Genomic DNA, 17,467 nt, shown 5'->3' with positions numbered 1-17,467 from the left:
CGTGCCAACGTGCCTCGCCACTACCCGAGTCCGTTGCTTTGCCACCGCCATCGGTAGGCGCTAGGGTTTGGGGTTGGGGAAGAAAACAGGAGAGAAAAGGAGCGCCTGAGCGAGCACGAGCAAGTGATGTGCCGATGTCTCTGATTTGTGGAGTTGCGATGCGCCTGTGTGCTGCCGGCAGGGGTGTTAGGCCACAGGCTTCTGGGCCTATTTGGGCCATCGAGTGGGGTGGAAAAGCAGTAGTAGAATACAAGTTTTTGGCTGAATTCTTGACATGATATTTATTTTGGATTTATTTTCTTTTTTTCCTACACCTATATATATATATATATATATATATATATATATATATACACACACTATATATATAGGCCCGCCCCTGAAAACCCAGAAGTCTTCTCATAGCCCCTGCTAGGCGAGTAGAGAGCAGTCGATCAGGGCACCCGCAACAGTAAGAGGCAGTTGCTAGCTCTATGCCAACTTCTCCAATAGTGCTAGCTTTTAACAATGACTCATAGTATAATTAGACTCATATGACACTCTCACATGTTTTTATAATGTGTGTATGAGCCTAGCTCTTGATTAAGAGCTAGTTTTTCTCTCTTCTATTGAAATATGAAAAAGATGCTTAGAGCTAGCTTATGAGTCACCCATTGCTAGTGCCCTCAGTGCGCTCCTGCCGCAGCGTCGGCCGCCTAGACCGCTGGAGATCTAGGGGGTGATTGGTTGCTCTGGAGTTGGTGATCTGGGATGGGGGGATTGTGCAGGCTGTTCCCAGCCATGATGGAAGCATGCAAGTGGTTGTGTTTGGTTGCCACTTTGTACATGATACTGGATGACGTACATCTTGTTTGGTTCCCCGCTTGCATCGTTTTGGTGCATGAACTGGTGATTCCAGTTCTTCTTTGGTTACCGCATGGCACCTGGTCCGATTACCCACGAATGAGATTGGTGACCTTACCACTGTTTGTAGCACAACTAGAAAAAGCACATTGCAGCCTCAGATAAAATTGCCTAGTCATTGCACTCGACCTTGGAGCATCAGTGAAAATAAAAACAACACAACAGTTCAAGCCCCTAGGTGTTTATCCCAAAGTTCTGCAGTACCTCATAAGGTCAAGAACATCAGTCGAATACATGGCAATTGGGAGTCATCACATGCATTTCTTCCCACTGAAAACGATGAAGAAGAGGAGCAACACCAACACAATATACTGAACAATTCAAAGAGCAAATAACCAAGATGTTTTGTTAACGACCGGTGCAGGAGCCTTCACATGAACTTTTCCATCTTCACAACCCTTGAACTCCATGTATGATGCTACTGCCTCTTCTTCGGTAGGGAAGCTCTTATAGCAGCAATTTTTAAAACCAGTTACCTAGGCATTGCATACACCCTAGGCTCCCTGCCGCAGTACACAACATACCAAGCTATTCCCCCTTTGAAACAACAAAGACAAACGCGTATAAGATGGTTTTCAAATGAAACAACATACCAACAATCAAATCAAAGTTCTAGTACCCTTAGTCTTTCTTACAACTAGAAACAACAATAAATCACTACTATTGACATCACAGGGTAAAGATACCGAGGCCTCATCTTATTGCAATGTTTCTTTAATGGACAAACACTCAATCATAGCCTTGCAACAAAAGACAATGACAGCCATGAAGCCTTGTGATACCCATTCCCAGCCATCAGCTCAAGGCTACTCAAGTGTTGCTTGGAAATGGATGTGTCACATGGGCTCAATGATAGTCATCAAAAACATCAACTAGACACAGCAACAATAGTACAACCACCTCATAGTTGTGTAATCAGATTGCATCATTGGCCAAATAAAACTAGCAAATGAATTTCATAGCTCAGGTGGTGGCCAAATAAACCAGAAAAGATGATAGCACATAGAGAAGTCAAATAATATTGCAAATAAGACTTAGTCCTGATGAATATGCAAATGTTTTGGTGCTGTTGTTCATCTGAGCACCATCAGATCCATCAGAGCTCTCAACCATACACATCACATAGCCTTATAGCTAATCAAATCCATCACCATACCTCCTATGCTATACAAAAATTCCAGCAGCCTATCAATGTCATCAGGCTCCACCAACAGTTTAGGTTAGTGCTACAACCCCCAAAAAAGAAACCACAGCATAAGATAGTTAGCATGGCACATTTGCAAAAGTAGGAAGGCTAGCTGATATGCATCTATGCAAAGCCGGATGCGCTCAGGTATGTGCTGAGCCACAGGATCCTGTGGGCCTCAGTCATCTAGACAAAGCAAAGCCCTTCTGCTTTGTTCCTGAGTAGATAGACCAAAGCATACATGAGTGCTAGCTGTGTGTATCTAGGGCAACTCATGACACAGCCATACAGATCCTCATGGACCTCATTATGCTGGGGGGCTTTGAGGGCTTCACCAACTGACCTAACAGCCTCAGTCATCCCAACCATGAGGTCTACCTCCTCTTGACAAAGCTTCCTCCTCTTCCCTCCTTGTCCTTGTCATCTGAACCTTTAGAGCTCTCCACACTAGGCTCTGGGCCCTTACTAGGTTCAGCCTCAACACCACCTGACTTAGTTATGTCATCCCTACCATCTAAACCACCCAGCCCAAGGTCAGTTGGTGTACCTAAAGGCTCATTGGATCCCATTGCAAACCTACCTATAGCCTGGCTACCACCAAATATAGCCTCCATCTGAACATAGTTCTTAATATGTGCGTTCAAGAATTTTGCATCACCTGGGTGATCCTAGGTAGTCAAACAGGTACAAACTATTAGTTATAGGAAGGACAAGTTATGAAGGGAATGCATATCAGCAGGGCTTAGCCAAGTTGGTCCTAACCTTGGTGTGACCATTGAGGTGCTCATCATCAAGAACTATCATGTGGTGCTCCTCACTCCAAAGAGTTCCACTTAAATCCTTTAGCCTAACAATCTTAACCCACCTCTACCTCCATTTGCGCAAGTGGCTATAAATCTACTGGGTGCTCACATTCACCCCAGCAAATTCAGACACCATGCTAGCAACCTGCCTCACATGAACCTCCTTGAACCCCTTGTCAGTTTTGACCCCTTGCCCAACCAGATCATGGAACCTCCTTAGCATGACCTAGACTGAACAGGGGTCCAGTGCATAGGGCCATTAGGCAAAGGTGCTGCTGGATTATCATCAGCATGGCCAGCAAGTGCCCCACCCTGATTCCCCACCACATTGTCAACAACATGAGCAGCAGGCACCCACCCTGATTCCTCACCACATTGTTAACAAGAACAGCATTGTGCTCAACATGGTCCATTTCCTATCGACAGCCAACATATGATTGAACAAAGGAAGCATACAAAGCCAACAATAAACCAGATAACATATGAAAAGTGCATACAGACATCATAGCGAAGTGCCTTAGGTCTCAGTTGTTATTACAAGTTCTCATCAAAGCTACTAATCAGTACACAAATACCACAAGTGGCAGCAAATTCAGACAAATGTTTTACACTCTAGAAGAGCACCTATTTTGCTACATCTAGGCAGCCCATGCATCCCTCTGTTTTGCCCAGGTTCCATTGTCAGGAACATGATCTGGCTGTGAGGCATTGTCATTGGTGTTGGATGTCCATGTAGATTCAGCAGGCACATGTTCATCCAGGCCATGCTTGAGGGTCCAATTGTGAAGAATACAGCATGCCAGAACAAGCTTTACTTGGGTGTTTGTATGGGTGGAAGGGTTTGTTGTTCAGGATCCTGAACTTATTTTTCAAAGCACCAAAAGCCCTCTCTACTGTAACTCTAAGAGAGGAGTGCCTTAGGTTGAAGAGCTCCCTTTGGTTTTGTGGTCTGTTTGAACCAAACTCCCTAAGTGATACCTTGTGGCACGATATGGTTGCAGGAACCTAGGCCTCACTGCATATCCAGCATCAACGAGATATAATTTTCCTAAAAGTTGGACAAAGGGACATTTTCAGTATTTTTCTTTCCCAAATTATAACTAGACAGGCTTAGTGTTCATGGTAGGATACCTGGTGGGACTCTAAGTCCATCAGCTCTTTCTAGAGCATCAGACAAAATTAGAGCATCATGTGCAGATCCCTCCCAACCAGCAAGAACATAGGTAAATCTGAGGTCAAAGTCCACTGCTGCCAAGACATTTTGAGTAATGGTGTGCAAGGCAGGTTGCATCTTCACAGGCCCTCTAGCTAACATATGTGTCCCATCAGTAGCTCATATGCAATCCTAGATCAAGAAAATAATGTTGGTAGTGAAAAAATAGGCACCAACATATGGCCTAAGTAATGAAGTTAAATGAATTGGGCACCAACATTGAAGTAAGGGTACCACCTTCTGCTCCCAAGGATCCTAGGATGGACACTAGTAGCAGGGAGAACAATCATCTCATTCCTCAATTCACCTACTGCATACAAGACCCTCTGGAAGAACCTACTGATTATCTCTCCTGACCTTCTAAATGTCAGGTCCACAACCCTAAACCTCTCAATGTGACCAAGTGCTACTTGTTCCTCAATAGATGCATGGATGATGTCAGTAACCAAGCCTCTAGTTCAAAATAGGTCACATAATTGGAAAAATGGGGCCCTCTTCATTCTAAGCAGGTTTACACAATGCACATCATCAGATTCATAAATGTATTTGAGGTTGCTAATCCTTTGTTGGTCCCTATCTACCACTGATCGGGCTTCTTCAGCTCTTCTTCTAAACCACATGAAAAACCACGCAGCGACTGCCACTACGATGGCAGTGGTAGCACGGCACCTAGCTTGCAAATCCATGGCTACCAACAGGAAATAGTGGAAATTAGAAAGAGATGATGCACTGTGGGTGTACTGATTAGCAAGCAAAAATTGCAGACCGACAATCTTAAGCAAGGCATGGCCGCCACACCAAAAGGTGCCCCTCCAATGCCTACAAATCTAACATCATTGACCTAGGCACTTCGCTCAGTTCGAATCAAAATGGTTGCTCTAACATCATGTGCAAGATCTAAAGCAAGACCACATATGTACAGTTAAAAAAAGGAGTGCATCGCACAGATCCAATGACGTAAGAAGAGGATAACAAGTATACAGATGTAAATCAGCAATACCATCGCACAGATCTGAGTACATAACATCAAGAACCCTAAAGTTCTTGGGTGCACGGCAAACAAAATCTACAAAGAATCAACAAAATCATCGCACAGGAGAGCAGGGGAGGGTGGCGCAGGTGAGATATACCGTCGGACCACCGGAGGACCAGCACGGAGTCAGTGGAGGAGGTCGACTTGGTCGATGAACCGAGGTCGACGGGGATGAAGAGGAGAGGGCGCACCAAAGCTAAGGACTAAGGAGAGGTGAGGAAATGGGGGCGGTAACCCTAGCCACACACCCGCACGCGCCTTTTATCGCTAGGATGGCGTCATCTCCCGCACTCCCCGAAACCCTTCCCGCCAAGCACCGCGTCGTCCCAGCTCACAAGGGAAGCAGAAAATTGGGAAGATGGAGGCGTGCAGGATGGCGGAGGGGAAAAGTATGAAGGGGAGCAGGCATATGGTGCGAGCCGGGATACCAATCACACCCTCGCTGCACCAACTCATGCCGGATGGGCCTTAGGACTGCCCTGTGGGGGCAACCAATCACCCCCCCCCTATAGTACGCGACGAGTTCTGTCGGTACGGTCTCCTCCTGGCGTAGTCCGGCCGCCCGTGTCACTAAGATCGAGGCGAGGAGAGAAATCATTGGCCTACCCCCACTACCGCGCCGCTCTCTGGCTCTGCATCCAAAAGCTTACCGGTGCGGGCTCCGACGCCAATCCACACAACCAATGTTTTCAAGGTGGTAAGGCGAGGCGTGGCAACTAACTACCGCCTTACGCTTAAGAAAAATTTAAAACAGCAGCTCAGAGCAGTAGATGGTGAAGAGAAAAAAAGGAAAAAGAAAGGAGGAGGAGTAAGAAGTGGTCTGGCCCAACCCATCAGGCAGCCCATGTGCACCTAACCCTCCAAGTATGTCTTCATCTCTCTGCTCCCAAATTCCTAATCCTCTCTAGACTCCAGCGCCACCACAACTCTCCTTCTGACTTCTAACTTCGGCCTCCACTCCTCTCTCTGTCTCATCCCTCCCTCTCTCTTCCAGATGCGGGCGCAGCTGCATGGCTTCCTGAGAGGGAAGAGAGCATGGCTGCATGGCTCGGCTACGGACGGTCGAGCGGCAACTTCCCCCGGCACCAGCAGCGAGGGTGAAGGCGGCAGCGCGGGTGAGCTACGACTTCCTCTTCCTCTCCTGCTCACTAGGGTGCCACACGCCTGCTCTCTCTGCGCTCTGTTTCTCCCGCGTGCCATCTCTCTCTCTCTCTCTCTCTCTCTGCATGTGCCTATTTCTTTCGTGCGCTCACGCTCTCTCTTTCCTTTTTTCGCGCCGATTCTCCCGCGTTTTCCCACTGCCGAGAGCAGAGGCTTCCTCATATGGCGCCCGCCATGTGCGATTTGGCGTGATTTGGACGCCAAAGCGATGTTTTTTGGATGCCTCGACAGCAAGGCGGACGCCACACGAATCTAAGGCAAGTCGTCTGCTAAGGCGTCGTGCCTGCAATGCCTTGGCGCTTAAGCGATGCCTAAGCGACGCCTTAAAAACATTGTACACAACTCCTCACGCTGTCTGTCGTAACCAGGTACGTGCCAGATTTCTCACCTTTTCTCTCGCACTTGTTTTGGCAATGAAGTGCTACTGACCGGTGGTGAATTGTGTTTGGCTAGGAGGACCGGTACTGGTGGTGGGCAGTGTTTGCGATGAGGCAGTATTAATTCATCACCACTATCCCTGGATTTACCATGTGCAACCTCTTGCATGAACAGGGTATTATAGATCATATGCTTCTCGTGGATCTACACTCAGAATATGCTTTATTACTTATTCTAACTTATTTGCTTTATGTCTGGTTATGAAATTTTCGCATGCAAGTATATTAAGATCAGGTTGTTATGGGTAATCAAATTTCAACTGTCAATTTGAAAAGGGTGCCCAAATGTATGCATATAGATGGTACCAGTTGTTGATGATACCAGTTGTCGATGAATTGGTAACGGAGAACTACCACCAAGAGACAACCCTATGCTAGTCACAAAGGTGTATCCCTTTTCCACATAACATTGCTGCTTGTTGGCTAGTCACAACGAAGAATTGCTGCTTGCTTATTTCACAACCCAAAAGAAAATTAAAATAGTATATCATCATTAATTTTCTTCTAAAGTTAGCCATGGCATGGACTTTGGTTCCTAATAGAAACAATAGTTTAAATGTGTGTACTAAGAAATAACTGTGTTAGTGGCATTTGTGTTGTCTAGTTCATGAATATTTGGAGAAGAATTTCATAACAATGGAATCTATTATAAAAGTAATTGGAAGATAGATTGCAGCTTATGTTTTTATAAACTAAATTTATAGGAATTTATACCTTACTAAAACATTGTTATACAGTCGAGAGGGCATATATATTATGGCAACATATCCATATCATGGGCTCACTAGTTAGCCGATGCTCTTCGTCACTATCCTTAATAGCGTTGCTTTAAACTATCAAACTTATAGGGCAATAGTTTCATGTCTAGCTCCTCAACTGGCCCAAGGTGATCGCCAAGGTCCTGCATAAAACAATGATTTTCAACTTTGTTTCTTTTGCCATCTCCTGAGTTTTGCAACGTCGTAAACGCTAGCATTCGTGATCTACTCCATCACATCGTCACTGCTTCTGTGGACCATGCCCATCATCAACTACAGATGACTCCCTACTACATAAGACTTCCTGCTAAATCGCAAGGCAGTCATATAATGCTAATTCATTTCCTTCAGGCCTTGCTTGTTCCGACAAGTTCCAATGGAATGACGGCCAATTTGAAAACCGCAGAAATTGCAAACTAAATATATGTTAATTATAAATCTATTGATACTCAAATCAAGTGACAATGTTTTTTTTTGTTAAAAATGTGTAGCTTCATAATTTGTAATTATTCCTTTTTGTATATACATATACACTTGTCTACAAAAAAATATACACGTATATGTCTGAGTATTGATCTAACTTGTGGTATGTTTGCACAGAATCCAATGTTTACATTAGAGCAATTGAAACATCAAACATCTGTACCCGTGGTGACAATTGATATATCCAAGCTATTACCCTGTTTAAAACTCAATGTTTTCACGTAAAGATTACTAAAAGGCTAAGAGGGAGGCTACTCAATGTATCCAAGGCAGAAAGCTCATCCTATCACAAAAGAACTCATTGGCGTGCATAGGTCTTCGTGGCTTTCTTGATTCAAATGATCGTCGCTCAGTGTGCTTTGAGATGAATTCTCTCTACAGGATAATTGTGGAAGGGAGATTCTATGATCTAAGGAAGTTAAAGGAAGACGGGTCCAGAGACGATCTCATGTTAACTAATTCTCTTTATAGGTGGTTATGAAATTTTTACATGCAGGTATATTAGATTAGGCTGTTATGGGCAATCAGATTTCAACTGCCAATTTGAAAAAGGTGCCCAAATGTATGCATATTCATGGTGTTATGTGCTTGAATTCTAGAAAGAGTAGGACTAAATGAAGTTGATGCCCTTAGCAACATGAACATCTATATTTTTACTTTGTGCTGTGAATATGCCACAAACCTCGAAAAGAAGAAGAACGTCTTCCTTTAGTATGAGATGCCCAGAAAGATTAGATAAAGTTGAAAAAAACCTGAAGCACAACCAAGTTAAAAGAACTGAGATGTAAACTCAGGCACACAACTAATAGCAGCTTACTTCCATTAAAATCAACAGACAGGTTTGCAATTTTGTAAATCTGCTCAAATACCTGATTGTGACCTGGTGCTGTCCAGCTGGATTTCCTTTGAAATGAAAACTTGACAACCTCATAAACCTGCATATCATAAAAAGCTTATAGATTACTGAAACAGACTGAGGTCATCCTTATGGTAGGCAGGATAGATACAGGTGTTCCATTTAGAAGTGTAAGTCAACAAACCTATTAGCAAGCTTGAACCAATTCAAGAAAAGTTTAGGTTGTTTGTACACAAAAGAATCTTCACTTGTTTCCTTCACCTCTTGGTTAGCAGAGGTCAACATTTGATCATTCTGTAACAGTCCAATAACTATTTCACCAAGGGCAGAAAGGATACTAGCATTTTCGAACTTCTCTGACAAATGCTCAAGGTTGGCTTGGAACAATGCCATGTTTTCGTCAATAGTGCAAACCAAGTATTTGTAAAAACCATCAAAGAAAACCTTGGAAGAAAACTTCGAATTACAGGAGTTTGTAGAGAGGGATCTATAAACTTCAATTGTTGATTCCATCTCCAGGTCTTGCAGGACAGAAACATTTGACTCAGAGCTGTTTTCAGCATTCAAAAGAATGGATATCCCCTTGGGGTATAAAAAATAAAGGATTGGATAACAGAAGAACTGATGGAGAACATCATGGTAACTTAATCCAGAATTGGTTTCCAAATAAGAGATAATTTGACTGTTCAATTGTTTTGCAAACGAGTTCCAAACCATCAACCATTTTAATCTTTCCCTATTACATGTCGGGCGCCCGATCTGCATATACATAAAAGAGACAGCAATACGAAAACTCTCCAGGACATCTGATGAAGCCAGAATTAAAACCAACTTCTCTGCATCTCTACGAGACAGCTCTCCAGTATACTGAGATATCATGGACAGAGACAGTGCAGCCACATAAACTGCTGGAGAAACCATCTCCATGTAAGAGAGTGATCTGATTCTTGGTAAAGACACCTTTGGACTGTATTCTGCATGTTGGTTCTCCTTTATGTGCTCGATGTCTAGGCATACCTCAATGTTTTCAGACGCTAACAGAGAATGATCTAGTTCGTCCACAATAACTTTCACAAACCGAAGACCAAATTCCAGTAATGTTGCACACTTGTTAACACTATTCTTTCTTATATGATCCAGCAACAACTTCTTTGCAAACATGCACACATTAGTAATGCATTCGCTGACTTGTTCATAAGCATGCTGCTCTCTAAGTTCGATTTGAATACCTTGAAGAAGAAATCTGAAAATCTCTGTTGCAGAATCCATAACAATCACCAGTGTTTCAGGAATCATGTCCTGGAATAGTTCTGGCTTAAGAATTATGCCAAGAATATCAAGCTGGAAATGAAAGCATCTAATATCCCATGGTAACCATTTGATATGTTGAACACCCAATAAGGCCTTGATATGCATGCACGATTGAGCTAGCAAGTTCTGATTCACTGGAGCACACAAATCCTCTCTGCCCCTATTTTTGGATGAAACAAAATCATGAAAAAGATTCAAGCAAAATGACCACAGCGGCTTGTTCTGATCATTGATCCCAAAAGAGAAAACTATTTTGAGTATTGGCCCAAAAGCAGCCTCCAGAATGGGTAAATGATTGATCAGATTACCAAGTCTATGTAGAAGGTAATGCCATGTACTCAAACAAGAAAGGCCAAGTACAATATTGCGACTTCTTGATAGAACTCGACATAAAGGCACCATAATTAATCTTATCCTTTTCACCTGTGCACTTGCCTGTTCAATGGGTTTTAATGGGGGAATCACAGTTTGTTGGACCACAATCTTGGTTGCCTGAGAAGGAAAAAATGCATCCACCAATTTTTTCCAGGAAACCTGTAAATATGTAAAGATTATCATAATGTAATACAGACATTCATAATACTAGAAAATAAATTGTAGTCCGGAAAAAGGATAAATAGTTTAACTCACCATTGTAGCAACCTGAACTTGTGGGTTTAGATCAGTAAACATCTGCTCAGGAACCTTTAGGAGTTTATTAAGCAGCGGTCTATTGTTCACTGCATCTGGACCAAGCAAAGATATGATCCATCCCCATGACTTCACAGTTTGAACTTTCTTCGAAGGATCATCAAGCATATTTACCATGCAGGAGAGTAACTTCTGCTCAAGGTCTGAAGCAACAGCCTATACAGCATGCATCAAAATAAATTGGGAAACAATCGATAGATAAGCTCATTGAGGATAGGAAAGCAGATCACCACAGCAAGTAAAATATGCGGAAAATATGCAAAGTTGCAGGAGAAACACTGAACCATTTAATAAGCCAACTCCAGGAAATAGTAAACACACAGAAAAAGATTCAGATATCAAATGCAACACAAAAATTGGTATAACCAAAAACCTGCATCACGTGCACGTTTGCCTATATTAATCTATTAATAATTCAAGAGTTAAATACACCGGCGGCCCTTAAACTTGTAGCTCTGTACCACTTAGGTCCACGAACTCTTAAAATCGAAATCTAACTCCCTTTACTTGTTAAGTCGTGCACTGCAGGTCCATACCCCCTCATGTGGCTGCTGACTAGGATAAAAATTTATGAAAAACACCTCCAGCAATGCCCAGCTTATCCTCCGAGTCCCGGACTCCCGGTTCACCTGCTCCAGCTGTGACGTGATCTCCTGCGCGTTGAAGGGGCTCTGGCACTTCTCCACGAACACATGCAGGGCGCTCACAGCGTCAGCCACGCGGTCGTCGTATGCCAGCATGTTGGTCACCCTGGCCAGCGCATACGCCGCGGAGCGGAGGCAGTCCTTGTACAGCGCCGTGCAACTCATCACCAGGCGGTCCGCCGGCGTCCCTCACGCCCCGTAGCTAAGGTTGAACGCGTGCAGCCTCGCTGATCTCCTGGCGGCAGTCAGCGCGACGATGATGAGCTCCCGGATCGTCGTGGCGCGCTGCAACTCCGGTTGCTGGACTCTCGAGCAGGGAGACTCAGAGGCGCTGGTTGGACGTCCTGCCGCAGGTCTGGGCGACCAGGGACGTTATTCGATGCTCATTATTCGAGTGAAAATTTTCATGATGGAAAACCTGTTAGTTTTAGTAGATGAATGATCAGTCTTTGGAGAAGGCGGAGGCTGGCATCATACGCGCCAAGCTGGACGCGGACTCCACGTGGCCTATCCTACGAGGTGGCGGCGTCGGTCGCGTCCTACGTCCGCGCGCGCGGGGCCTACTCTCGTTCGGTGCGCGGCGGCCGCCGCAGCAGGCGCGTCAGGGCAGGCTGTACAACTCGGGCGTGGCCACGGACATGGCCGCCTCGACGGTGACGGCGGTGGTGGCCGCCAAGGATGAGGCGCGGTAGGAGGCGGCCCGCGACCCGCGGTCGCCGTGCGAGTGGTTCTTCTGCGACGAGGCGGACGCGCGGACCCGGTGCCTTGGCATCCAAGGCTCCGACTCGCTGGCGTCGTTGCAGGCCAACCTCCTGTTCGAGCCCACCGAGTTCGAGGGCACGGGGGTGCTGGTGCACCGGGCATATCTACGAGGCGGCCAAGGGCATCTACGAGCAGGTGATGCCGGAGATCGAGGCTCACGGGCCACTCGCTCGACGGCAGCCTCGCGGTGCTCGTCAGCCTGATGCTGCTGGCGCGCGGCGTGGTGACGGCCGACGCGCTACACCCGGTGGTCACGTTCGGGGCGCCCTCCATGTTCTCCGGCAGGAGCCGCGTCTGGACGTCGCGAGGCGCACGTCCGGTCCGTGGCCATGCACCGCGACGTGCACAGGGCCTTCTCGTGCCGCTACCCGGGCCACGCCATCGCGTTGCGCCTCAATGGCGTGCTCCGCAGTCCGCACTCACCCGTGCCTCAACACGCACAAGGTGCTGTACACGCCCATGGGCGCGAGGTACATCCTGCAGCCCGACAGCGGCTTGTCGCCGCGGCACCCGTTCCTCCCCGAGGGCGCGGCGTTGTTCCGGCTGGACTCGGAGGATAAGCTAGGCATTGCTGGAGGTGTTTTTTATAAATTTTATCCTAGTCAGCACCCACATGAAGAGGTATGGACCTGCAGTGCACGACTTAACAAGTTTAGGGAGTTAGATTTCGATTTTGAGAGTTCGTGGACCTAAGTGGTACAGAGCTACAAGTTTAAGGGCCGCCGGTGTATTTAACTCATAATTCAACGGGGAGCAACCAAGCATCCAAGTTGTGCTCCAGGAAGCCGCTGACCAGGGCCATTTGTGGATCCTGGCAGGAGCAAGGCACTGGCTGAGTTGCTTCAATGAGTATAGTTGTTGTGGAGGGTGTTTTCCTTGCTTCTAGGGCACGCGTGTCATAAAAAACTAACCCCAGCAGTGGAATCAGCATGTTCTTGTGACCGCACCTTTGTACCTATTGATACAATGACATGCAGCTCTCCTGCATGTCACAGAAAGAATTAATAGTTTCCAGTTTTTGCTGGTACATGGATTCTGTAACCTGAACTGAAAGTAACAGAACTGCAGGACATTTCAATAGTAGCAGGAAGCCAGGAAGTGTTATGAAGCCTCTAGACCTATCATTTCAGATTTGATTTTAAGTGTTTTAATAATGTTATACTATTGATAGAGAATTAGTTTGCTGATATGCTACTCACTTCAACAAAAGCTCACACTGCAGTTACTGTTGTGTGACAAGGAGTACATCCGTATGTCACCAATATGTAAAACTAATGCAATTCAGCTAAATTGCCTTGGCATTCCAGTCACAAAAAAAAATGTATTGAATCATTGCTTGTCCACATGAACCTACCCTCAAGATTTATCATAATAAGTCACCCAATCTACTTGAACCTTTGGGTGCACCGTTATAATGCACCCAGATAGTTAAGTTGGATTAAAATGCTCTATCAGAAGATAGTCCATTTAGAAAAACAAATAATACACCACAATGTGCATATGTGGCATGAATTTGCAAGCAACAGATTCACAGTTTTTAATGAATTAACAGAAATATTCATATGAGTTGCTTCTAATACTAAAGCAACATCTAATTATATCTTCTAGTAATTAACAGTGATCTTTTAATTACCTTGGAAAGAAGAGGCTGAGGTGGTAGAATAAGACATGACACCTTAATAAGGCATCTTTCTGCCATGTCCCTTTCTGTCTTGTCAGCACTTAAGAGTCTTCGGTACACTGGTGGAACCCACAAGCATGATTGGTCCCTCATTCTTTTGGGACTTTGGTCAGCAAGCTTCATGCCTACAGCAGAAATTTTTAAAAGCACTATTCCAAGTTACATTATAATAATGATAGATGATAAAGGGAGAGAAAAAAATTCATGATAGCCTACAGCAGAAGTTATTAAAAGCACTATTCCAAGTTACATTATAATATGATAGATGATAAAGGAAGAGAAAAAAGGAGCAAAGTATGCTAATAAGAGTTTTGCATGATTTGAGGCAAATTCCTGTGAATTAGAAGCATTGTGAAAGCATATTGTTATTTTGTAATGAACACCACTAAGCAAGTAGGCTGTAGTTACATGATCAATTCGGTTGCAGCCTGTACATTGAAATTCCTAAAAAACACAGAAAAAAAAAAGCAATGAAATGCAACATAGTTTAGGTGTGCAGAACAACCTGAGCTGCCTCAAATGTTGTGGACAAGGAACCAAATGGATTGTCGAGGGCATGAACAATAGCAATAAGCATTGGATCTGCTCTATCCTCTATAATCAAGGGCTCCAATTGTTGAACCGAGAAGCACCAGACACCCAAATTACAAGCCGACTGTAGTAAAAGAATTAACAGGAGAAAATGGGAATCAAATACTAAAAGATCAAATACGCATTCTGCACGCAAAATTTAGCATCTTAAGCTGTTGAGAAGGAAAAAATGGTCAGCCAGATCAACCTTCATCCGAGTATTCATGATTATCTGTACCAAGGTATCCAATGCCAATTGGGCCATCTGTGCTGTAAAATAAGAAAATATATTTTTAGCTGTGTTATTTGAAATAATGTCGATAGCATGTCATGTATAAAAAACTGAGCAGGACAGTGTCAACTTAGATTTTCAGAAGGATGAACCCAAGGGATTAATGAGATTGGTAGTAAAAGTGATAAGAGTCGGAAAACAGTACAAATAACATTCAAAATGGAAGGAGCTCTGATTAATTGCCAGGCAACAGTAGAAAGTAAATGTTTTTTTGAGCTAAAAATGTCAAACATGCCGGTGGAGTTCAGATTCAAACCAATGCAAAAGGTTTAAGTTTTGATCTTACGGCACACCGTTGGAGGGTAATATACTTCATAACGAAAAGCAATGTAACCTTATTAACAGAAGAGGCTGAATCCCACCATGTACAATTCTTTCTCATTAACTATGCAGAACCAAATTGATTCACTAATCAAGATCTTGTTCAACCAACACTGGATATTTAACTGAAGAAATGCGAGCACAGAGAGCCACTATTAGTAGTACCTGAAATGGTGGAGACGAGGACGGGGTGGTAGAGCGTGAAGCCGAGGCACTTGAGCGCAGAAACGGCGACAGCCTCGTCATCGGCGGCCGCGTCGAGGAGGAGGAGCGGGAGGAGGGTGGAAGGCAACTCCGCGGCGAGGTCGGCGGCGGCGGAGGGGTCGGCGGCGCAGCCGCGCTGCAGGTGGAGCAACCGCGCGTACGCGGCGGCGCGGTCGGGCTCCGCGGCAATCTCCGCCACCTGCGGCTCCACCGGCGGCGGCTCCATAAAGGTGGGAGACCTAGGGTTTTGTTTTTGGCGCGAAGGGGAAGTGACGGCGTTCGCGCGCGCCGGGCGTTTCGGGAGTGGAGCAAATGATACATGACATTAGGGTTTGATTTGTTTTCGGGAACGGAAATGCTGGCATCCGACCGTCCGGCCTGTTTCCTTTCCCTTTATTCTTTCACCGTTTCTTATCTTAAAATAAAAAGACGGTGACATTTCCGACTAGCAGGGGTGTCGTGGCATTCTCTATCACTCGCCCACCGCTCCTCTTCCCTAGCAGCGACCACCTCCGCTACCTCCATCTCGGGGCTCTCACTCGCCGCGACGCCAAGCTGCACCGCTGGAGTCGTGCCTGCCGACCGCCCTTGCCCTCATCGCTGGAGCCGGCACCGGCGTCCTCCTCGTCACCTCCTCCTACGGCCGTACCGTACTTCGTGCTCGCATCGAGGCTCCGCGCGCCCCCATGCCCCAGTGGAAGAAGCTCGCAACAGCTAAGCCGGTAGTGCTCTTAGCTCCACCACCTCCCAACCCCGATCTGCCCATCGATGCGGTTATCGAGTCCCTCGACGTGTCTGACATGGTGGCCGCCTTCCACTAGAGTTTCACGCCTGACATGTTGCAAGCGTATGTTTGAAGTGATTCAGATAATCCAGAGGTATGTTTGCAAGTATTTCATATGGATGTTATAAAAGTAGATCATGATGTTGCATATGTTAAGTGTTCCAGAGACATGTTGCAAGTTTTTCAGAGGCATGTTGCAAGCGTTTGTTCAAAATGTTTCATCTGTATGTTGCAAGCGTTTTTATATGGATGTTGCATATGTTTCACACATATGTTGCAAGAGTATGTTCGAAATGTTTCAGTCTTATATTGCAATAAGTGTTTTATCTAGATGTTGCATATATTTCACACACATGTTGCAAGTGTATGTTCTAAATGTTTCATCTGCTTCAGACATATGTTGCATTCAAGTGTTTCATGTTGCAAGTGTTTCGTGTTTCAGAGGTATGTTCAGAGAGTCGTTGGGGCACGGCCCGGGGGCCGTGGGAAGGGGCGCGGCCAGCAGGGCTGGCGGATGGGGCGTGCGGCATCCTTGTGGACGGGACGTGCTCATCCTCATCCCGGCTCCCTGGTTTCGCCCGCATGGAGAGAGAGGAGAGGTTCAGGGAGAAGGAGCGGCGGGCGCGGGGCGGGGCGGGGTGAGGCAGACGGGGGCGGGGTACGCGTGCGAGGCGGGACGAGGAAAGACTGGATACGGTGAGAGGGCAGCGTGTTTCTGATGGGGCGTTCTGATAGGTCGTTCGGTACGGTTCCATAAAATCCTATCTCATCGGACGTCTGGACGCCAGCAATTCCGTTTCAGAAAAGAAAAGCGTTGATTAGTCCATGATTAGCCATGTACTGTAGCACTATGTGAGCTAATCATGCCCTAGTTAGGGTTAATAGATTCGTTTTCTCAATTAGTCACCACTTATACGATTAGTTTTAAAATTAGTTCACGTCTAGTTCTTCTAGTTAGCATCCCAAATATAGTGCTATTTTTTAGCAGCCGGAATCAAACAGCCCCTACACAAACACGCTACACCACATCGTATTTGAGGCACTAGCCCGAATATTCACCGGGCAGCTAGCCGAACCAGCTGTTCGACTGATAGTTTTGATAAGCCGGCAGATGCTAATTTATTGTGAGAGAAAAACACTATATCATGGCTGATAAGTTAGGCTGATAAGTTCAAGCGAACAGGGATTAGCCTAGTGGTGATTAAAATTAACGTGGTGATTAAGTTTGTGTTACTATCGGTGTAATTAAGAGATCCAGTCTACAATACAACAGTCTCGAGATGTTAATGCACAAGAATTAGCTCAACTGTTTCGAGATGTTAATGCACACAAGAATTAGCCACTTGCGTTGCGTGAGTGAACAGTCAACAATAAC

At 45.5% G+C, this 17,467-nt stretch overlaps 1 protein-coding gene and 1 pseudogene across 4 annotated transcripts; one reads left to right on the top strand and one right to left on the bottom strand.

Annotated features, from left to right (window-relative positions):
* Positions 1-1,022: 1,022 nt before the first annotated feature.
* LOC136525347 (uncharacterized) lies at positions 1,023-15,623 on the bottom strand. Of its 4 annotated transcripts, none has more exons than XM_066518347.1 (11): positions 15,270-15,374; positions 15,118-15,168; positions 14,700-14,761; positions 14,427-14,576; positions 13,874-14,046; positions 10,775-10,990; positions 9,018-10,678; positions 8,847-8,912; positions 8,660-8,729; positions 4,024-4,793; positions 3,360-3,940 (listed from the first exon to the last, which is right to left on the bottom strand). In XM_066518347.1, exons 5-10 carry the CDS (start codon positions 14,042-14,044, stop codon positions 4,749-4,751), a joined length of 2,229 nt encoding a protein of 742 aa, XP_066374444.1. In that variant the 5' UTR covers positions 14,045-14,046; positions 14,427-14,576; positions 14,700-14,761; positions 15,118-15,168; positions 15,270-15,374; the 3' UTR covers positions 3,360-3,940; positions 4,024-4,748. The 4 variants fall into 4 exon arrangements, with proteins under 4 accessions (XP_066374446.1, XP_066374444.1, XP_066374445.1 ...); XM_066518348.1 differs by having other exon boundaries at positions 4,024-4,237; XM_066518349.1 differs by lacking the exons at positions 3,360-3,940; positions 4,024-4,793 and adding an exon at positions 1,023-1,440.
* LOC136528559 (phospholipase A1 PLIP1, chloroplastic-like) lies at positions 11,463-12,933 on the top strand (annotated as a pseudogene).
* Positions 15,624-17,467: the final 1,844 nt, after the last annotated feature.

This window comes from Miscanthus floridulus, chromosome 19 (assembly GCF_019320115.1).
Source record: "Miscanthus floridulus cultivar M001 chromosome 19, ASM1932011v1, whole genome shotgun sequence".
Lineage (NCBI taxonomy): Eukaryota > Viridiplantae > Streptophyta > Magnoliopsida > Poales > Poaceae > Miscanthus > Miscanthus floridulus.
Note: the sequence above shows the minus strand (reverse complement) of the source record. Positions and strands in the feature narration are given on the sequence as shown.

What these genes read in the sequence shown, in the direction of transcription:
- LOC136525347 (XM_066518350.1), bottom strand. Translation starts at nt 15,534, where the DNA reads ATGGAGCCGCCGCCGGTGGAGCCGCAGGTGGCGGAGATTGCCGCGGAG. An exon ending in TCATGAATACTCGGATGAAG is followed by an intron (nt 14,577 to 14,699) that starts GTTGATCTGGCT and finishes CTTTTACTACAG; the next exon opens with TCGGCTTGTAATTTGGGTGT. An exon ending in ACGTTCTTCTTCTTTTCGAG is followed by an intron (nt 4,794 to 8,659) that starts GTTTGTGGCATA and finishes TCCTGTTGGTAG; the next exon opens with CCATGGATTTGCAAGCTAGG.